Source organism: Acartia tonsa, chromosome 10 (genome assembly GCF_053477335.1).
Source record: "Acartia tonsa isolate MP-2025a chromosome 10, ASM5347733v1, whole genome shotgun sequence".
Taxonomy (NCBI): domain Eukaryota; kingdom Metazoa; phylum Arthropoda; class Copepoda; order Calanoida; family Acartiidae; genus Acartia; species Acartia tonsa.
Window position 1 is genome coordinate 27,292,231 of NC_137269.1, and position 24,440 is coordinate 27,316,670.

Sequence of the window (24,440 nt, forward strand, 5' to 3'; positions counted from 1 at the left end):
ACAGTGTGTATCATGAAAATAATACAACTTTGTTTCTCTCTGTCTTTACAGTGTGTATCATAAGAATAATACAACTTTGTTTCTCTCTATCTTTACAGGGTGTATCATGAAAATAATACAACTTTGTTTTTCTCTATCTTTACAGGGTGTATCATGAAAATTATACAACTTTGTTTATCTTTATCTTTACAGGGTGTATCATGAAAATAATACAATATTGTTTCTCTCTATCTTTACAGGGTGTATCATAAAAATAATACAACTTTGTTTCTCTCTATCTTTACAGGGTGTATCATAAGAATAACTTGAACATTCTGTCTTTCTGTTAGTCCGCCAAGATAGAAATTGGTTTTGTTGTGTCTTAAGTAAATGTTTGTGATCTTTTAAGTGAAATTTTTGAGTTTTACAATCTAATATGTTTTCCATATGTTCATAATGAACATGCAATGTAATGTTTATTTTTCATTTAGATGTTTAGATAACAAATTAATTGATTGCTACTCAAAGTAAGGCTGAAGTTCAGGGTCATGGATATTTGCATGTATTTCATTTTAATAATTCTAAAGACGAAGGTTTTCTACATATACTTATAGTTCATTGTCTATCTGTACTTCAGTCCAGAGAATGGATGAGATTGTTAATTTTAATTGTAAAAATATTAGTCCTAGAAATTTAAAACCTAGCATGACTAATCTAAAAACAATGAAGTTTTAGTAGGAGTATTAGCTGTATCAGTTATAGAATGTAGATTTTCAATGTTTCTCCTTTTTTGCTTGTTGAGGATTCCTATGACAATGTTATTAAAGATCGTCGTTAATGTGTCAAATATCTTGACACCTTTATTTACATGATTAAAATTTATATTTATAGGAAAATTATATCTAACATAAGCCGAAAATGTAAGTATTTTGGTATTAGACCTTATTTTAAACTATTTTTTCATAGATATTCATAATTTTTTTGTTCCACTTATCAAGAAAACTAGTTTCTTCAATTTTAAAAATGTTGTCGATGTAAGATTTGATGATCCTAAGTTTCATTGATGTTGTTTGGCAATGAATATCAATATGAATAAAAACTAATTGTATTTTTATTGTCTGTACTACAGGATCTCGCTAACCGCTTAACCAATATGATTAACAATGTAACTTTTCATAGTTCCTGGATAAGTTTATAGCTATTTTTTAGGGGGGAGGGTTAACCACTACCCTAAAAAGAGAAATCGATGCTAGTAAAAAATCTCCACCCCCCCCCCCCACTAACCTCAATACATATTTTATTACTCTTATTTTTAAAGCTAAAAGAGGAGGATAATAAAGACAATTTCTCTTCCATTAGCCTTTTTGGGGCTTTTGATTTTTGATAAAACAAAGTTTAAAAGAAGAAAAGAAATTTAAAAAGAAGAAAAATAATTGAAAATATAAAAAAGTAAAAAAAAATATATAAATTTATAAAAACATTGAAATTAGAAAAAAATATGAAAATAATTTCTTATTTGGGGGGGGGGGGGATTTTCATTTTTGGGGGGTTGGGGGTGTCCCATTCCCCAAGAAAATATCTTAAAACCACCACAGAACCAATAGGTATATACCCTGAAGAGTAGAATCCAATTGGTTCTGTGGTTACCGATACTTAAGCTTCAGACGGACGGACAGACAGATAAAATAACAATTTAATAAATGCTAAAACCCCGCAGCCCTGGTTTTGATGGGCACACAAAGACAACACCAAACTCGAGGAAACTTTGTGTTTATGTTTCTTGTGTGTAATATGGTTAGCTTATATTAGAGCTAGGACGTTAGGGAGTGGACAGAATTGATACCATGGCAAACTTAAATGAGTCATTATTTTTTTAATTTAAAGTCGATCTGCAACGAATAAAAAGCTTTGTTCAGACAGGTTAGAATAACATTTAGGTTAATTTTGTAGAAAGCAAAGCAACTAGATAATCATTAACAAGGATGACAACATCCATAAGTAGCGAAGCACAAAAATCATAGATGGGAATACGTACAAGTAGATTTGAAGGGTATTTAATAAAATCAAGAATAGATTTATTGGATAAAATAAACACGAAACCTTGTTTTATTTTGTATGATGACGATGGTCAAAGTAAATTACATTAAAGATGCACATAACAATGGGGAAAATTATTTTGATTCTGATATCCCAAAAAAGTTGGATAAAAAAACAAAGATATGAGGAAATATGTAAAACATATAAAAATAGCCAAAAACCTGATAAAAGGCAATCTGGCCGCTATGGTCGTTTTCTTAAAACAACAGAAAATTAAATTTTTATATCCTTAACTTAAAAAATTTGGAAAATCGGACCATATACACTGAAGATATGGAGAAAAATGTGAAAAATATAAAAATAGCCTAAAACCTGATAAAAAGGCAGTGTGGCCTTCATAGTTGTTTTCTTTAAAAGACGGGAAATTTAATTTTGATATCAATAATTGAAAAAATTTTGAAAATCAGACCAGAAACACTGAAAATATGGAGAAAAATGTGAAAAATATAAAAATAGCCTAAAACCTGCTAAAAAGGCAGTCTGGCCTTCATCGTTGTTTTCTTAAAACGATGGGAAATTTAATTTTGATATCTATAACTAAAAAAATTTTGAAAATCGGACCATAAACACTGAAGATATGGAGAAAAATGTGAAAAATATAAAAATAGCCTAAAACCTGCTAAAAAGCGGTCCGACCGCCAATGATGTTTTATAGTCAATTGTGCTCCTTAATGATGGGAATGTTGTCAAAAAATTTCAGCATTCTATCTTTTATAGGAGCTGAGTAAATCCCATTTCCCCCATAGCGTTACGGACTGACGGACTGACGGACTGACTGACTGACTGACTGACGGACGGACATAGTGAATTATAGAGTAGCTTCGCTACTAAAAAAGTATGTAAAGTCATAGGTCTACGTCAATTTGAAGCATTTCATGTATAGCCTTTTGGACATCTTGATTTTTAGAATAGATTATCCAGGATGAAAAGGCAATAATCTAACAAAACATTTGTATGATCAAGTTCAAAATTTAAGTTAGTATTATCTGGTTATGGTGTAGCCAAGCAATTGGCTTATTCTTTTTACATTCACTTATTTTACGTTGAGAGGTTTTTTTTTGTAATGATAATTTTATGAAATCTTTCAATATTTGAATATTTCGATAGTTTTTCTTAACAAATTGCCTTCAGTTGAAATTTTCTATAAAATATAAAAATTAAAAATTAATATAGTGATGAATAATTTTAATTTACTTGAAATGAATTTACTCTGGTGAGTTGTCTAGTCTGTAAATTAAAGTTGATAAATTATTCATAAGAGTGAGTATTCTAATAATAGCTTCAAGTATTTACAGATAAACATTATGTTGCTGGATATGCTAATATATAAATTGTATTTATTTATGGATATTTAAATTATACTCGTCCATTCATTCAACAATAAGTTAAGCTTTCTTGCATTTTATGGCCCAAAGTGACATCTAAACAAGGATGACAACATCCATAAGTAGCGAAGCACAAAAAATCGTCAATTGGAATACGTAGATTTTGAAGATTTTTACTAAAATCAAGAATAGATTTATTGGATAAAATAAACATGAAACCTTGTTTTATTTTGCATGATGACGATGGTCAAAGTAAATTATATTAAAGATGCTCATAACAATGAGAAAAATTATTTTGATACAGATATCCCATAAAAGTTTGAAAATTGCATCAAAATATACAAAGATATGGGGAAATATGTAAAACATAAAAAAATAGCCAAAAACCTGATAAAAGGCAGTCTGGCCGTCATGGTTGTTTTATTAAAACCACAAAAAAATTTATTTTTAAATCCTTAACTTAAAAAAATTGGAAAATCGGACCATATACACTGAAGATATGGAAAAAAGTGTTAAATATATAAAAATAGCCTAAAACCTGCTAAAAAGGCAGTCTGGCCGTCATGGTTATTTTGTTTAAAAGACGGGAAATTTAATTTTGATATCTATAACTGAAAAAATTTTGAAAATCGGACCATAAACACTGAAGATATGGAGAAAAATGTTAAATATATAAAAAAAAAACAGCCTAAAACCTGCTAAAAAGGCAGTCTGGCCTTCATGGCTGTTCCTTTAAACGACGGGAAATTTAATTTTAATATCTGTAACTGAAAAAAATTTGAAAATCGGACCATAAACACTGAAGATATGGAGAAAAATGTGAAAAATATAAAAATAGCCTAAAACCTGCTAAAAATCGGTCCGAACGCCAATGATGTTTTATAGTCAATTGTGCTCCTTAATGATGGGAATGTTGTCAAAAAATTTCAGCATTCTATCTTTTATAGGACCTGAGTAAATCCCATTTCCCCCATAGCGTTACGGACTGACGGACTGACTGACGGACTGACTGACGGACTGACGGACGGACAAAGTGAATTATAGAGTAGCTTCGCTACTAAAAAGATGTGTAGGTGTGTGTGTGTGTGTTAGCAAGTAACATTTTTTGCAGTGTACTGCTGCTTAGCAATATCTTGGCTAATTTTTACCAGATTTCAAATTCTATCAGCTATAAGTATTAGAATGCAATTTCTTGTTGTTCATTTCAGTAATTGTATGTCTATCTACAAAAGTAGTAGGATGTATGTTTATTTGTAACGTTATTCTCTTAGAAAATTATTTTTCAATTTTGAAAATTTGAGTACTTCCCCCCCAAAAAATTCTATGAGGATATTATCTTATTTGTTTATCTGAAGATTCACATAACTTCTTTATTGTTGTATTATTACAATGGGACCAAGGCACCATTCTTCCAACTTTTTGCATGATTCGAAAATAAATTCACATCTTTCCCAGCCAAGGCATTCCTACAAAGTTCCTGTGAATATAACTCATAAGCAGTTTGGTACCTGATAAATCAAAATGTAAAATAAGATTTCAAATTGCCTCACATAATTTATATCTGTCTTCTTTTTGCAAAGAAGGTGTATCAACTATTTTTTTTATAGCTAGCCGGTTCTTTTAGTAAGTAGTAGATGTAAAATTTTTCATAGAATTCAGATATGCAATCGGTTTTTTTGTAGACCTCTTATTTTTTAAGTAATTTAAGTTTAAAAAAAAAAAATTAAGTCGATTTTAAGGTACTAAAATGCAACAAAAAAAAGAAAGAAAATGGTCATTATGAACAAAAATAGTAAGATCTTTAATTTGACACCTTACTTTTTCAATTCTGTCAGGTAATTATTGAAAAAATCGATTTTTTTAAACCCACGAGAATAAAAACTTTGAACTTAATTTTATTATTTCACAAATAAAAAAATATGGGTTCATATATACCATTAGAATCAGAAAAATATTACGAATCCATTGTAAGCAAAATTGAAAAAAAAAGTTTACAATATAGTATATAAACTACAATAAAAGGAATTATATGAAAATATCATATTATGTTGTACAGGCAACGTCTTAATTCTTCAATTGAGTATAAAAATGGGAAGGGGGTAAAGAGGGGGTAAAGAGGGGGTAAAAAAGGGAAGACAATAGTGTTGTCTGAACAAAAAAAATAATTGGCCATTTCTGTAATTTTTTAATTTTTTAATTTTTTTCAATTTTGCTTACAATGGATTCGTAATATTTTTCTGATTCTAATGGTATATATGAACCCATGTTTTTTTATGTCTGTTTGAGAAAATATTTAGGTCTAAAGTTTTTATTATACCGAGGTTAAAAAAATAGATTTTTTCAATAATTACTCAACAGAATTTTAAAAGTAAGGTGTCAAATTAAAGATCTTACTATTTTTGTTCTTACTGACCATTTTCTTCTTTTATTTTGTTGCGTTTTAGTACCTTAAAACCGACTTAATTATTTTTTTTAAAAACTTAAATTACTTAAAAAATAAGAGGTCTACAAAAAAACCGATTGCATATTTGAATTCTATGAAAAATTTTACATCTACTACTTACTAAAAGAACCGGCTAGCTATAAAAAAAAAAGTTGATACAACTTCTTTTAATGCAACATTTATATTGTTAGTTTCAAATGTTTGTATTTTCTTCCTTTTTTGTTTATAACAAAAGGACAGATGGAATAAATTTTATGTTTTGAATATATTTCATGTAAAATTGCTTCTAGTGTGTGTAACTTGATATATGCTAACATTACAATACATAAAGCATTCCAGGTGAAACAGGTATTCATCATTTTTATGTATTATTTGAAAATATATTTTAAAAATACTTACTGTATTAGAAACATAAACAATTTGAGTAGTCTAGCTATTCTATAGGTAACCAGTACAAAGTCCTATATATGATTTTACTTTTACATATCAGCAATTCTACCATTTTAAGTTAATTATCTTTAAATTTTGCATATCTTGGTGATTTTTTTGGTGTACTTAAACACTTAAAACATAAGCATTTTTTTTAAAATTCTATGGAGTTAGTATGTCTGTATAATAATCTTGTTTTATTTTATTTTTACAGATACCTTTACCAATGTTAAGTATATGTCCATGTGGACCTGGAAGACAGTAATACTAGGTGTGTAGCCTAAATAAGAAGGAAAACAAACAAAATTTTAGCTTTTGTAAACAATTTATTATGTGTTATTCTTTTATTTAATACCTATATTTGCGACAACTTTTATTCTATAAATTCTTCCAATTTTTAACATCAACAAAAACCCCGCCCCTCTCGGAGAGAATCGAACCCGGTACTCACGGATAAGGAAACCAACATTCTATAATTAAGCTATGAAAGAATCCAATTATCAATGGTGAAAAAAGACATAGTAAACAAAAACTTATTTCTTATAGTATACTTTAAAATTTCATGGATTTTCATGTCTGTCATTTTGGCTCAGGGGTAGAGGTGAGGTTCCAGTTGGAAGGTTGTGTGTTCGAATCTACCCAACCTCAAAATATAATTTTCAATGTCTGAGATAACAAGTAATATTTGGTAAAAGTAATAATATTTTTTAAAACTACATTATAACAACATTCACTTAAAATATAAAAAAGCTTTTTTATAATTTGCTTAGAGAGTAGATATCATGACAATTGATAAAATAGTAAAACTTTAACATTGGAGGAGTTGAACCTGCAATCTTCCTATCCATACCCTAGCGCGATAACCCCTACACTAAAGAAGACAAGAAATTATGCAAGAAAATTTAGGTATAGAATACAATAACCTCTCTCCTGTACTCTGCACATAATTTTTCAGTATGGCTGAGAACCAGTTATAATCCAACGAACATAAATCGGTTTCGAAGCACTACTGTTATATGTTATTTTTAAAGGAAGAACAACTTGATGTCTATTATCCCATAATCAAATAATAATTTTTCCTGCACGGTCTAGATCCTGCAACCATTGTAATACAACACTTTGACGCTAACCACAAGACTAAAAAAGAAAAGAATTTTTCCAAAAAACGTTGACTAACCAGTTATGCATTGTATTATAAACAGCTTTTCACGGAGATAAATATGTACAATTACAAGATCAAAGCCAGTTAAATTAGTCACGAAATGCCAAAGGCAAGGGCTCAAAAATTGGTTTTAATTTATTCTTAGGAGGGTGGTGGAACCCTCACTCAAAATAGTTACAAACCTTCCCAGGAACTATGATAAGCTAACCTGTAAAGGAGAACTATATTATTTCAGTAGTTAGTGAGATTCTTTGGTACAAATAAATAAACAGAGAGCCAAACAAACATCCTGCTACTTTATTATATGGATGATAGCTACAATCTTTTAAGTTACTTGCCGGGATTTGAACTGGAATTCTTAGATAAGTTACGTAAAAATTTGCCCCAAGACTACAGCGGCACAATTAATTTAATGTGATTTTTATATAAGTATAGCGAAAAAAGACAACATAATCATTTTCATAACATTTCTCTCTCTAATCAAAAAGAATATTAGCTGACACGGAGTTAAAACCTTCCAACTAGCACGATAACCTCTAAAAGAAGAATAGGTATAAAACAGTAAAATTTAAGTCAATGAGCTATGAAAACAACCGAACATTCTTGGTGAAAAAGACAAAGTAGACAACATTTTCAACACTCATTGTTTAAATTCACCATTTGTAGTAATCTACTCTGTAGCTCAGTGGATAAGTTCAACTTATAGTTATAATCCCAGCAGTCTGAAGCTTATCGGATCAAAACCACCTCAGTGAACAAAAATATTATTTTTTAACATTGATAACATCGTAAGTAAAAAAAAATAAAACCAATTTTAAAAAGTCACTTAAAATCTTGGAAAAAGCAATTAAAAAGAGAGAGAGAGAGAGAGAGAGAGAGAGAGAGAGAGAGAGAGAAAGAGAGAGGGAGAGAGAGAGAGAGAGAGAGAGAGAGAGAGAGAAAAATTTCAGAAAATAAAAAAAATAAATATTTTTGTTCTTTGACCGCGGAGATTTGAACACGCTACCTACAGATAAAGTAAAATCTAAAAGAAAAATTTTACTAGCTGTTACTCTACCACAGAGCTACGTCGGTGCTTAAATGTGAGGAGAAAATAGACATATTTAATCCCAAGAAACACAAATTTTTTGAAGATTTCCACAGATATAAAAATGTACAGAAGTAAGATTAAAAATGATATTTTTTGCACTGATGTCAACAAAAACTGAATAGAATATGATCCCAAATAATTTATCAGTTTGACTGATATCCGCTTCTTATCCACCAGAAGCGATACTAGAAAAAGAAGAACTCAATTAAATTAATATTAAAACATAGTAGACAATATTTTAATTATATAGTCATTGTTTACAATTAGACCAATTTTCAAAATAATATTTGGTGGTGCCAATAGCCCTGTGGTTAAACACCAGTAACGTAAGATCTAGAGTTCCGGTTCAAACCTCCAATCTTTCATCAAATTTTTGGGGGAGTTGTGATTTTATTGGGTGGGGTGGAGGGGGGGGGGGGGGAGGCCAATTAACCTCCATTTTTAATTTAAGTTTTTAATTTTGGGGTGGATTGTAATTTTTTTCTAACGTGATTTTTTTGGCAGTGTGATAATACCCTCCCCCAAAATAGTTATAAACCTTCCGAGGGCCCATAAGAAACTATCCTGTATAAGAGCACCATATCGGTTTAGTGGTTAGCAAGATTCTTTTGGTACCAACAGATAGACAAACAAATGGACATCATATTTTACTTACTGATGTAAGAATAGGACAGATTTTCTACTAAAACAATTTAATTCTAATAGTTCTTTGGTACAGTGACTGCAGAGAACCATCTATCATCCAGGTTCTAATCCCCTAATTGTTTTTTGGGGAAAGGGTGATTTTAGTTATTTTTTGGTGGGAAAAGAGAGGGGAGGTCAAGCAACCACCAGTTATAATTTTAGTTTTTTTAAAAAAATTCAAAAATTTGGATTTAAAAGAAGAATTAAATCAGTTCAGTTGTTATCGAATTCTTAATCTACAATCAAAATAACCCTTCATACTTACTACAAGGTTTTAAAAATATTCGTTTTCAATACTTGGAGGAATAGAACCGAAAATCTTTCTAACACGAGACTGCCGCTCTAAGCCCTAGACAGTAGGTATAAAGATATGTTAGACAAAAATTTAGGTGATAATAATAAAAATAAAGTAAGTTTTGCTGGAGCAAATCTCCTCTAACTTTTTTACACCTTATATTATTATTCAACCTTTATTTTATATCTTTTTTTTCTTGAAAGATATATTACTTATAAATGAGAGGAAACACTACATTATAGTCCATTGTCCATTGCAGAATAAAAACCTATTGACATTCAATTCTTAGTGGGATTGAACCTCGAACCTTTCCAATACAAGACTGTCGCACTAGCCCCTAGACTAAAGGTGAAGAGAAATTCAGGAACTTATTTAAATCAACTAATTATAATATAACAATCTATTTAACAGAGAAATAGGAATTTCTACAATACCCCCTCTCATTCCCTCTCTTTCTCTCTCTCTCTCTCTCTCTCTCTCTCTCTCTCTCTCTCTCTCTCTCTCTCTCTCTCTCTCTCTCTCATGCTGTATTAATCACGGAGGTTTAGTGGGCATAATTTTTGCATAATGGAAATAATAAACAAGGATATTATTACAATGAATTTTTTTGTGTAAAATCTTATATATTGTAAAACCAAAAGAAAGTAAATAAAACATTGAATAAATCTAGCCAATCGCGTGATAATTTTAGAACGCGGACTCTAATAGTTATATAAGCAGACGCCTTAGCCCTCAAAATCACTCAGCCAATGCAATAGAAGAAGGAATCTTTTAGAATACTGAAATTGTTATAGATTTGTGTTTTGAAAAGAAAAGTTTTATCAGGGAGGGATGAGACATCATAATATAAACTTAAAATCCCACTAATTAATTTTGAATGCTTCGTACACTAAAAAAAATATAGAAATCTTCCTTGAAGGGTAAATAAAATCAGGGGGGTTGCGTGATTTTACATTTAACATTTTGGGAGTTGCGTGATTATCGCAACACAACATTTTGAGTTTTATAACATGTTTCCTTTTTCTAAAAAAAAAATTTTAAAAATATAGTAGGATCCCATACCTAATATTTTTTAAAAAGAGAGGCAAAATTATAAATATGTTTTTTAAATAAAATAATGAAACTAATAAAGAGACGGAAGAAAAGGGGTGATAGAAAGGGACATTAAATCTTTAAAAAATATGAATATTTGTAGTTTGATTTTTTTCTTACTTTCTTAGTCAGAGATAAGACAATGGAAGAAAAAGTATAATATTCAGGGATAATACAATGAAAGAAAAGATTTAAAAGGCAGTGATAAGACATTGGAAGAAAAGAGTTAATAGTCAGGTATACGGCAATGAAAGTAAAGGGTTAATAGTCAGGGATAAATAGCTATTAGTTGGGGATAAGACAATAAAAGAATTGAATTTTTTAGGTGGTGCCTGCACCACGATTTTTCTTGAAAAATTTCAAGAGTAAGATCACCAGAACATTTGAAAATTGCATTAATTGATGATTATGTAAATAACATTGTATTCAAGGATGTATTAATTTGAATTAATATTTGTAATCTATAATAATTGAAATACAAAATAATATTTTGATCCTACAAATAATATATCAGAAGATAGTAAAGAAACGCGCAGCCAATAGCGCGCTCATAGCGCGCTCTTGGCTAGTAATACAATATAACAAACTTAGTTAAGTGTTTTTTTAAATTGAATTGAGCTACCTACAATTTGTTTGATGGATATGAAATTTGGAATTTGCTTGATCAAGGGATTAGAGTAAAACACTAGAGGGAGAAAGGGTCAACTAACTGAATTTCCCCATCGCATTAACATTGTGCAACCAATTAATTAAGTCATTAAAAATCAACCAATGGTGTCACTTATATTAACACAGCCAAGTAGCAGAAAATAATTTAGAGGCAGACGAAAAGGGTCTTTGAAGGGGAAGGGAGGTAGTTGTCTGTACATACATCTATAGATCTGTTATCAAGGGAAGGGAGTCTAGGAATTAATTTCAAGTTCTTTTGTTGAACTTAAAAATGCATATATTAAAATATTTCTATTATATTTTTTACAACAACTTTAAGAAATAAGCAATTGAAATTTTTAAAGCTAATTTTCATGTTTTAACAAACAACAACTTGTTACAACCCTACAACACAAGTAAAACTTGAATTTAAATTGAACTTGCTTTTTCCATTTCTTATTCTTACGTTGACAACTTGTATAGAATATATGTTTATATAGATATACAGGGAGTTGTTATACAAATCTAAATTATATTATAAACATTAAAATATCGGGCCACCTTTAGCTAGAACTTAATTCATATAAAGGGGGAGGGGGGCATAGAAACCCACCCATACTATCACAACTCAACTCCTATTATAGCTATATATCTGAAAATTGCTGTGGTTTCCTGTTTGCAAAATGATGTTAAATTCATCTGATTAAACAATAAATTATAAAAAAAATGGTTAAAATAAATTTGGATGAGATATGTAGTAAAATTGGCTTTGACTGTCTTATAGTCGGAAAATCATGAGGTAAAAAGACAATTTTAGACCACCAAGTAAAATAGGAGGAATATTAGAAGATTATAAGTTGGGGTTCACCCCCCCCCCCCCTCATCTGTTAAGGTCGGCTTTTTTATGGTTAGCCAAAAAATACCCTGTATATTAGTGTATACCTATTGTATAGACATATGTATGTCCAACATGAATAATATATATCTATCCTATAGTGCAACTCGCACTTCTAAAATAAAACATTAAGATTAAAAGAGGGTAAAAGTCAAGAATGGAGTAAATAGTTAACTTAAAAATAAACTAGACTTAAACTTTTTATCTATTAGCTCAAAATTGATCTCTGAATTAGATGAATACTATGACAGTATGACTAAAATCTTTAAAATCGGACAATAAATAACTAAAGACTAAGTGTTACAAAAAGTAAAAAAGATGCACTTAAATATAGGAAAGCTAAGATTAATAAAACACTGACTAAATCTTTAAATGGTTCATAAATAATTTAAATCAAAAATAACTTTTTAGATTAATTATTAGAATAGTAGATAGATAGGATGAGGACTTGCCACTAATGTTCAGATTTGACAGTGAATGATTGTAATTCCAGCTCTATGCCAAATTTTTACAAAGAATACGGCTCTAGAATTTAGGTATCAGGCATCACTTTAAAACATTCTTACGTGAAAACTAATATATTTGCTAAAAGTTTCTGCTCTGTGGAAGATTGGTATTCCGAAGCTCTTTATAGTGCCTTTAAAAAAATGACGTTATATATTACAAATGACCAATTATAGGCCAACGCACAACTAGATTACTAATGGTAGGCCAATAAATATTTAATTTCACCAATATGGTAGGCTAGTATAACGTCATTTTTTATAGGCCCTATAAAAGCTTCTTATTCCTTTCGCAATATCTGCTATGGATAATTCCATTCTTGTGTATTATTAAAAGCGAAGCTTTTCTATAATTGGGGTCGGTCCGTCCGTCCGTACGTCCGTCCGTCCGTCGGAGATAGATAGCTTTTATTCGTTAATTTAGGCATGTTAGAATTGTATATTTAGAAAGCGTAGCAACTATATAATCTTTACCAGAATGTCCGTATGTCCATTTTAAACATGTTGATTTTTCTACTTTTTTAACAACAAATTTTTAAGTGATCGAATTATCTGTTTGATCTGATTTTTGGTATATTGATTCCTGGGACAACAAAGAACAACATTATAAGCGAAGCAACTCTATAATCAAGTCCTAAAAATGTAAGTATGTCAATAAAATTTATCCTGTATCAAGCAGTTTTTAACAAATTTACTTACAATTTTGCTTCGACTCTTATACACTTTATTCTGATTATTCAGTTCAAACACTATACAAGTGTTAATGTCCGTTTGTCCTACCGTTTCAGTGCTTCGCTTTTATGGATGTTGTCATCCTTGTTTATATCTTTGATTGGTGACAGATTTTAGAAGAAATACAGGGTTGTAGATTAAATAGTAGACATATTTTTGTTTAATACCTCATTGTTAAAGGAATCCTCATACAAAGTGTTAATTTTACAAAACTTTTATATAAAATAATTATTTGTTAACCTGTTTATCAGATTCCCTATGATCCAGAAAGTAAAATGAGTAGAACATTTATATCTGTAGGCTTCATTGCATACAATAAAGGGCGTTCAAAGAAGTTTTCAACACCCCCTCAGAGGCAACATAGGGGTTAATGGGGTAAATCTTTAAAAAATTTCAAATTATATTTTCTATTTTATTTAGCCCCATTGTCCCACCGCAACAATTACCAGTTTTATTTCCTCTCTTCTACAACCATTAGTTATCTATGTAAAACACAATAACATGAAAACCCCCCTAATATTGGGAAAGGGGGCAGAGTTTAAAAATTTACAGCATGCTTTGCGCACCCCAATGGCAAAAACCTAATGACGCGCCTGCATATAATGATGAATAAATATGCATTGTATTGTCAAGGCCAGATGATTAAAAAAAAAGATAAATACTATTTTTAGATTTCTAGTCCACTTTTCTTTTTTCTGGCTTTACAAAGTTTTTAGCAGTGAAGTTGCTTTCTAAGTGGTCATGCTATCTGATCGCTTGCAGACTATAATCATGGACAACTTTTATCTTGAGGAAATTTATATTTCAATTTTTTACTATAAATGTATTAAGCTATTATGAAATTTGACCTAATAATTTAAAATTTAATAAGGTACATAATTTGAAATTTTCTTGATTTTCTAAATGCAACTTATATTTCTATACATAGATACAGCTAAGGAATGCATCTATCCATCTATTGCAAACATGGTTTTGATTGCCAATAGAATATGTTAAAAACAATGGTCTATCCTTATACGTTTATCAGTTAGAAGCAAGACATTCAAAGTATAATATATAATCCTTATATAAAAGTAACAGGATATCCATCCATCTATACCGAAGGATCTTGCTAACCACTAAACTTATATGATTCTCTTTTACAGTATAGCTTGGCCTAAGGTTTATAACTATAACCCTCCCAAGAGAAATCATCCCTAGGAAAAAAAACTAAAATTAAAAGTCGCTAGTTTGCAGTATGATACTAAGGCAGACTGACGGGAAGTAGATATAGAATATTTTCATTTTTTACCATCAACTAAAAAAACTAATCTTCAATTTATTAACTAAGTAATCACTTATATTAATAAGATATTTTTGTAACTTGCACAATAACTTTTTGTATGCTAAGATGAATAAATGAACACTTCACTGATGTGAAATTTGGAGTTTGCTGGTTGTTTAAGCGACCTAAAGTGTCAAGCTCGGATGGGATCTCTTTTAAGTTTTTACTTACGGAGAGTTCACTACAAAGTGAAGCTAGGGGCCTTTGATTCAAAAGACATAATTTATATTATCTATCATAGCTTCTCATATACATATAATAAGGTCATTGTTAGGCACATCAAGTCAATTCTATGCTTCATTTGATGCAGTAAAGAGTATTATGGATTTTAAGAAACAATGTTTTAGAGCATTTTTATTTAGGCAAATCCACAGTCATAAGTTTTATTTTTAAGAATTAAACATAAACTCTCAAACAATTAGAATTGAGAAGGCTTGAATAAAGCGAAATATATTTTCTACATAGAAGTGTGTTCTTACATGTGTAGTTAGCTCTAGCCGCGCGTTTTTTAAGAATTAAACATTTTAGGAGAAACATAATGATTTAATGGTGAAAAACAAAATCGTCAAAAACAAATTATAATATTTTTAGGGCACACAGACACACATACATATACACTCATACTAGGCTATCTGAAACAAATAATTTAGACCACTGAATTATCATTAATAAATAAAAAAAAAGATTAAAAGAATATTTACATAATTGATTTGAAAGAAAGATTTATTGGATCTAAAAGTTTTATTTCTGAATTCAAATTAATTCTTAAATGCATGCTCATAGGATGCTCTATTAAAATTTTTATAGCAAAGCTACTCTTTATTTGTCTCTGTTCAACATGGAGCAGGATGAGGAAACGTATTGAGGGAAAAATAAAACTTAATTGGAGGATAAGATACCATTTTTTAAGTCATCACTGGCAAAACTGACCAACGAATTATACATTTATAGAATATCATTAATCTTTGTTCAAGAATAAATACTTTTCGGATGTTTATATGATCAGAGATAGTGGGGACAATGAGCTGTTTAATATACTGGTCCCCATAGTTTTATAATAACGTTTTCTTATTCGTTGGCTTAACAACTTTGGGCACTTTGGTAAATTTTGATTGGTTTGTTTATTAAGTTGAATGTTAAAACTTTCAACCACTAATTTTAATCTAGAGAAGGGGTAATTTTGTCTATAATCATAAAGGGTATTACATCAATTTATCAGCTAGTGTCTTATTGCTTTAGATCCCTGGTATATGAGACTGTTAGTTGGTGTATTTTGTGGGTGTGTATATGTGTGTGTAGGGTTCTGCATGTGTGTAGAAATATGTGTGTGTAATTGTGCATAGTAAAAGTGCATTTTTATCTACTACAGATTTTCAATATCATTTTATGTTATCATGCAAAAGTATTTTTTTCTTTCTATCTTTCAATCTTTACCTATATATTTCCTTTTAGTTTTTTTTTCGTAATAATTTCATGAAATCTGTTTGTCTGTAATAATCATTTGATACTTTTCTTATGTATATACGGCTGCCTGCTCATTTTTAAAAGCGAAGCTTTTCTATAATTAGGGTCGGTCCGTACGTCCGTCCGTACGTCCGTCCGTCCGTCCGAGATAGTTAGCTTTTATTCGTTAATTTAGGCATGTTAGAATTGTCCTATCGATTTCAAACTTTGCATGGTGATTCCTTTAGTAGTTAGGTACGATTTAGAAAGCGTAGCAACTCTATAATCATTACAAGAATGTCCACACGTCCATTTTAAACATGTTGATTTTTTTTTCTTTTTTAACAACAAATTTTTATGTGATCTAATCATCCAATTGATCTAATTTTTGGTATATTGATTCCTGGGACAACAAAGTATAATGTTATAAGCGAAGCAACTCTATAATCAAGTCCTAAAAATGTAAGTATGTCCATAAACATTATCCTGTATCAAGCAGTATTTCATCAAATTTGTCTACAATTTTGCTTCGATTCTTATATATTTTTTTCTGATTATTCAGTTCTGACACTATATAATTGTTAATGTTTTTTTGTCCTACCGTTTCAGTGCTTCGCTTTTATGAATGTTGTCATCCTTGTTCAATAAGAAATATTAGGGGGTGTTTATCTGTTATTAAATATACACTGCTGAAATTTTGAGTGAAGATTCATACGACTTTCCGCAACTAATCTTTTTACATTTAAAAAATTTGCTTCTAATAGTTGTTATCCTCCTTGTATGATTTATATTTGAACTAGATATGACTATCAGAAACTACCCACAGCTGTGGCTGCTACTGCTACTATGTCAGATGCACGACGCTAACAGAAATGTCTTAAAAAGTCTTCTTTTTTAAAAAGAGAAATTTCTTAAGTTTTGTGTTAATTTCAACTGATCTTTCAAACCAAAATTACTTTTTTATCTGATGTTATATATTATTCTTTAACTTTCTATGATATTTCTAAATGTACAAAACATCAGATTTTACAAGTATTCTTATACATTCTATTTGAATACTAACTCGCCCTCTGTATAAATAGGAAAATGATTACACAAAATGTTTACAAAATTTATGCAGAAAACAGATTTAAGTTGTCTGAGAGAGATTTTATTTCTTAGGTAGAATAATATGTAGATAGATATTCTTACCTGAAAGAATAGAGAGATGAATATACAAAGAGAAATATAGATAGAAAATTAAGAAATGATTACAAATTCATTTAGAATTTGAAATCTAATCTAATCAGGATGTGTACATAAACGTCCAAGAGGGGGGGGGTAATTGGGTGATTACACCCCCCCCCCCCCAATTTTTATTTTCAAAATTTTACCCCCCCCCCCAAATAAAAAAGCTTGGACGCCCCTGGATGTGTACCTGTCTTTTCCGAAGGATTTATGTAACTGCTGAAACTTTTACGATGTAGCTTCTCATAGGCCCTGAGAAGGTTTATAATTTTTTGGGGGGAGGGTACCCCACCCTCCGAAGAAAATCGCCCTAGATAAAAATGAACCCGCCCAATTTTTTTTTACTTTTTCTGATTTGAACTAAGATAGAAAATGAGAAGTTGGTCGACTTTCCCCATCCCCACCTGTAACAACCTCCCCCCCCCCCCCCCCCACCCAACACCCTAAATGTCCATAGAGGTCAATAGGTATGTGGTCGCTATTATAACATATCATTAAAAAAATGATAGGAAAACGGATATAAAAAGATCATTTCAGAAAGATTAGAGTATATTCATTATATGTTTACAATTTATGTAGAAAACAGATTTAAGTTGTCTGGCATAGAAAATAAATCTTATGCAGATTTTAGATAGGTACATTGAATAGATAGATGGATATAATTCTATAAAGATATTTAAATAGATATGGATAGATTGATTGATTAAGATGTTAGTTGTCTGACCTAGAAAATATATGTAAAATAGATAAAAAGATAAAAATGTATATAGATAAATATACAAAAAGAGATAAGAATAGATTGTTAGATTGAGCAAAGATTTAAGTTGTCTACAAAAAGTAGAATGTATAAATAATGCCAAGACTTGTAAATCCTTAATGTGCTCATACCATGTATTTAAAAATAAAAATGAAGACGCATAGCATGCAATATCTGTAATAATGGAAGATGTTAAAAGAATGCCATACCCCCTAGCCAAAGGTATAAATAAAAATTTACCTGTCTACAAAAGTTGGAAAATAATATTATTAATATGATTATTAAAGAATAACAGGAGAATATTCAAGATTTTTATTTTAATGGGATAAAAATCTTTATTGGGAGGAAGTGGGTTCACCTTTGGGCAAGTTGTAGGTTTATTTTTACACTAGTGGCTGTGCCCCTAGCGTCTAAGGGCTCTGTATTTCAAGAAATAGTAAATGACCTAAAACCATCCCAAGAAATAAGTCCGGAAATAAAATAACATAAAACCATCCTGGGATATATTTGGAGATTCCTTGAAAAGGAGAACTAAATCGGTTCAGCGGTTAGTAAGATCCTTTGGTACATAGAAAAAAAGCTTATTACTTTATATAATAGAATATCCAATATATTTGCATTGTGGGTGCCTACATACATATATTTTAAATTATGTTGGTTGCTAGATTGTTTGAACACATGAGGGCAAATCCGTGCATGAGTAAGGATTTGAAATCTCAGAGGGACACATTGATGTACTGAATATATTATAAATACAGAGATGAGTTAGAAATTACACGTATTCATTTTTTTCATATAAATACTTGTTGTACTTTTGTCAAGCCAGTCAATCACACAACTTTTATTTATTGACAAAAAAAAACACAATAGCTAGTAGATGATAAACTAAGATACATTTCCAATGATTCCAAAAATACGTGAGAACCGACCAATCCGATTCAATAAAAGTGCCTATTGTTTTTGAGCTAACGAATGAATTTATGTGGCTATAAAATTTAAAAAGACATAAAAAAAGTGTCAATCACAGCCCAATGTCCTCTCTCTCCCTGGTATTTACTAGTTGTAGAATTGACAGAGCCCTCGTAGATTTTTCACTAAGGTCGCAATAAGATATATGTATATTACAGGTTTAAATTTTAAATGTATTAAGTTTCTGAAGGGTAATCTTTTAATGAAGTACAACAGAAAAAAAGACTATTTTTTCTTATAAACATAATATAGACAAATTAGTTTTGAAAATCTCCTTAAGAATTTTTTTTGAATAGAATGATGCTTCTCGGTCAGTTTGTATATATTTTTACGTCATCTGTCAGAAAATAGATGGTTTTAAATGGTGTTTTATTACGATTGCTACACATTTTTCAATATAAACAATAAACATTCCAGTTTTTTTATGAAGTCATAAAACATTATTCTCAAATAATGACAATTAAAAATAAATAGATAATAGTCAATCTGCTTACCTTGTTAGGGCACCACTGCTTGAGTCCTAGCCCTATTATAGGAATATTTTGCTCTACCAGGCACATATGTTGAATTTTAGGAAGATATCATGTTACCAATCTCATAAATTTCCCTTAATTAGCTGCTTAAAAGAACTTATGGGATTAATCAGTGGATATGAATCAGATTTTGAGCCATTTTAAAAAAACATGTTATAATAACAAAGTAGCTCCGCTGTTGATAATATTGTGGTAACCTTATTTGTAGACAGACAGACACCGAGTAACTAAGAAAAACTAACAAAAAAGAGTTTAACAAGGATTAATTAAGTTCTCCCCATGATTAATCTGAAATGATTAATGTTTTCTTACAGTTTGTTTTAGTGTTGCTGCTCTTTAGGTGGATAAATAAATGATTAATATTTATTATCTTAAACTTAATTTTGAGTTGATATAATTGTTAATTAACAAAAAATTCTATTATACAAAGTATTAAGTTTTTTTGTGTGTAGCTTAATATTTCAATTACTACTGAACTGATTGGGTTTTCAATTTTAGATAAACTTCATATAGATCCCGTGACGGTTTTAGGCCATTTCATTTTGAGATTCAAGTCTTGGGGTGATTTTAATCTATTTTTCTAGTCCCTTTGAATAAAGAGCCACTAGACGCTAGTAAGTCTATAAGGAACTAAGCTTTTAGAGGTCAAATTCTTAAATGTTAAATAGATTTTTGATATATTTTAAGATAAATAATATTAAACGTTTTTTTTAATTAAGCAAGTTTAAGTGTTTGCTAGCATAATGACGCTATTCCAATAACATTATAACTATTCAGATAATAAGAAAACGAAGGGATGGACAAATTCCTTATTAAAAAGGATGGGAAAGTAAAACAGAAAGTTTCCAAACATCCCAGCCTCATTTTTAAAGAAATTGTGAAGAAAATAACAATTTCCTTGAGCTCTAATCAAAAGTCAATAACGGGGAAATTACTTTATAATATCAAAATCTTGAGATAACAAGATAAATAATTGAACAAAAATATCTTGAAAATAAAAATGAGGAGAAATTAAGGACAAGAAAAGGAAATACTATAGGAGAAATTAAATAATTTAGCAATTTTAGTTCATTTGCATTACAATTCTTATTTTCAATAATAAATTACAAAATATACAATTTCCTTACCAAATATAACTAAAACAAAACTGAAAATAATAGGATCTTTAATAAATAAAGAAGGTTTAGATAAAAGTGGTGTATAACAGAGAATAAAAGTAAATATTTTATCTGAAGAATAAACAAAATAAAAACAACACGGTTTATGAAGAAGCAAAATTATAAGAAAAATTTAATTTTAGGAAGCGGATTCTGTTAGTTTTATTGAGTGCTGGTAGACCTGATGTGGACAGACTAGACTGCCTACAACATGCAGCTGCTAGTACCAGGTATACATAGATAGATAGTGAGTGCTGGTAAACCTGATGTGAACAGACTAGACTGCTTACAGCATGCAGCTGCTAGTACCAGGTATACTTAAATAGATTGCGAGGGCTGGCAGACCTGATGTTGACATACTAGACTGCCTACAGCATGCAGCTGCTAGTACCAGGTATATATTCTATAGATAGATACATAGATTAATGGATATAAAAAAAATTACGCGTTGGATGGGTGATTTGTTCGAATCTCGCGTTAACACTACTTCATAACTAAAGACATTAAAAATGGTTCCTAATGCTGCTATGTCAGGTGCACGACATTGATATTCAGAGCAGGGGTAATGCCTTGGCCTGAAGTGTTGGGTGATACATAACCTGATATCCCAAAATTTTGGACACAAATGAGTGATTGACTCCCCTTAGTTAACCTCGGTTGTTGGACCTGACGTTTAATTACAGCAGCCTCACCCTTATTTTTAAAAAAATGGTAGGAAAATGTATGTAGATAGATGGCAGGTGTGATGTTGATCTTCTCTACAGGTAGATAGATAGACAGATAGACTGATTGACAGATGAATACAAATACATATAAATATACAAATTAATATCTTTTTCAGAGTTGATTCTCTGTGTGTTGCCTCACAATCTAAGGAATTATATCAAAGCAAACATTCTAATTAGTAAATCTACTATACAATCGTTACAAGAAAGTCTGTACGTTCATTTAAAACATGCTGATTTTCAACTTTTTTTGACAGCAACTTTTTGTTTGGTATGATTATTCTCTTCAACTAATTTTTGGAGTACTTTCAATTTTTCAAAATGTAAGTATGTCCCTAAACAGTATTCTGTAAGCAGTTTTGCAACAATTTACTTACCGTTTTGTTTAGACTTAACATTAATATTCTGTTTAATCACTTCTGACTTTCTATAAGTGTTATTGTTCATTTGCTTTATCATTTCAGAGCTCCACTTTTATGGATCCTTGTTTAAATATTTTTATTTGTTTTGGCTAAATTTGTATTAGATTATATAGTTTTATCTTGTATAATAATCAACATTCAATATTAATGTATTAAGGTAAATATTAAAATGAATTCCTTAATAAACATTAATTGTCAAATTTTTATTGCTTTGATATAAAAAAACTATTGTTTGTCAGTGTGTGAGAAGTGGGGTTGAAAAATCTGAATATATTTTCGCCAAATGCAGGAACTTAGTTTTTCAATATGAAAATAATTAAGTAGATTTTATGTATGATGATTATTTAAACAATAAGGAACAATTACGAAGGCATATCAACAGTGTAATCGTAATTAGAAAGGTCATATGTTTAAGTTTAATATTTTGATTTTAAAGCTATTTTTATAAGACTTAATTACAATCATAATCATGAATGGTGATTCTTAAGATGTTTAGACACAATATAATGACCAGGCATTTATGTAATCAAGTCTTAATAGTATTACTATATGATTTTTTATCAAAATTCTATTAATGCTTCAAACCAAATACACCTATGAAGCATAACAATTAATAGAGAGGGTTTTTATCTAATTAACTGAATCTAAATAGCATTTAATTCATCTAAAGTATGTTAAAATTAGGATATCTTTAAAAAATATATAAAAACAATTTCCAGTATAAGTTCGAAACAGATTAACATCCGCTGTATTAGAACCGGTTCTCAGCCATACTGAAAAATCGTGTATAGCATCGTAATACTGACAATTTTCTACGAATATTATAATAGAAAGCATAAAATTAATACCAGTTAGTTAAGGCCTTCATTTTACAAAACTGGTATAATTTTCAGTTCAATATTCGCGGAAAGGTGTTTAAAGTACGATGCGTTAAATAACTATTAATTATAATAGAGGAAAGATAATATTTAGATATTTTAAATTATATAAGATAATAAAATTGTCGGATTTCATGAGAATTATTTAGTATTCCTTGTATGCTTCCCAGAATTACTTATTTTCTGTCTCGGTGTCTTTCTTCTTAACATTTTACTTATTTTTTATTTATTAAAAATCATTTCTTAATTATAACACTTTTTTATTGTCTAAGGCAAATTATGTCTCATTATATTAGTGGTGCGTTTTTCAGAGTTTTCTTTTAATACTATGGCAATTTTAGGATAAGTTATTATTTCATTAGTTTTCTACCGGTAACCAACTAAAATACATCTAGGGACACTTTCAACTTTTCAATTTGGTTTTAAATAGGAAAAGCATAAATTAGGGATTTTGTCCAGTTAAAGAGTCCTTTTAAGGAGGGCCTATACGAAGCTTTACTGTTAAATAGTAATCTAGCGGTCTAGCGGTCAGCTACAGACAAAAAGACAGACAGATATTCTATCTATAAGTAGAATGATGTCTGTCCGTCTGAAGTTTAAGATCTCTGTAACCACTGAACCGATTGGATTCTACTCTTCAGGGAATATACGTACTGGTTCTGTGGTGGTTTTAGGCTATTTTCTCGGGGGGTGGGACACCCCCCCCCCCCCAAACAAAAAAGAATCCCTCTCCCCATTTTTTTTTCTTTAGAATTTTTTAACAAATATTTTGCGAATTTGCCATTTATTCGCGAAAATGGGTGACCCATTCGCAATTTTTTCGGCTGGGTATAATAGTATACATTAAAATAAAATAGAATGTACGAATGTTATATATGTAGAAATGGGATACCAATGTCAAATAGCATTTAATATGTTTCTAAATATGGTTTGTCAATAAAAGGCATATACTTGATACTTGGTGTTGCCACAATCAAGCACTTGGTTACGGTGGTGAGAGTTCCAGTTCTAGTCCCTATGTGTGAACTCCAAAATTCTCACTCGAAACACATTCACGTGACTTCTCCTTGGTTGTTTAAGCAGCCGAAAAACTAGCGTCTAGGGAATATATAAAAAAAACCTCAGCCGCTTTTTAAATCTCCCAGCAACCTTAATTTTATTAGATCTGATCCCAAACTTTTGTCTTAAGTAGCGAGGCCACTCTAAGTTCACTTTGTCTTTCTGTAAGTCCGTAACGCTATGGGGGATTCGGGAACTATGATTTTTTCGGATACTATTCGAACATTAGCTCTCAATATTTGAAGCATGTTGGACTAAAGCAAAGGGTTTGCTAATCTGCTTATATACAGGAACATAACGCTAGTAAGTGTTTGAAAACCAATATTGTTTTAGAATATATTTCACATATCAAATATTGAAAACTTGAAAATATACCTTTCTAAATAAGCTTTATTCCTCCCCCCCCCCCCCTAAACTTTATTTTGCCATTTTTCTATCTATCTATCTAATTGTGGATTTTTTATACATTTAGTATTTTGTAATTAATACATCAATAATATGCAATGCATGTACTATTATATTTGCAGGAAGGGAGGGGACATTGGGCTGTTTATTACACCAGTTACTAAAGG

The 24,440-nt window shown here is 30.1% G+C and overlaps 1 protein-coding gene across 1 annotated transcript in view; it reads left to right on the plus strand.

The window, feature by feature from the left end:
* The window catches only part of LOC145329750 (uncharacterized), a 114,173-nt gene that overhangs the window by 83,911 nt on the left and 5,822 nt on the right, over positions 1-24,440 (plus strand). Inside the window, exons 22-24 of the mRNA XM_080174130.1 lie at positions 20,928-21,014; positions 21,626-21,657; positions 22,169-22,218. Coding sequence (XP_080030256.1) covers positions 20,928-21,014; positions 21,626-21,657; positions 22,169-22,218 — 169 coding nt within the window. The remainder of the gene's footprint in view (positions 1-20,927; positions 21,015-21,625; positions 21,658-22,168; positions 22,219-24,440) is intronic.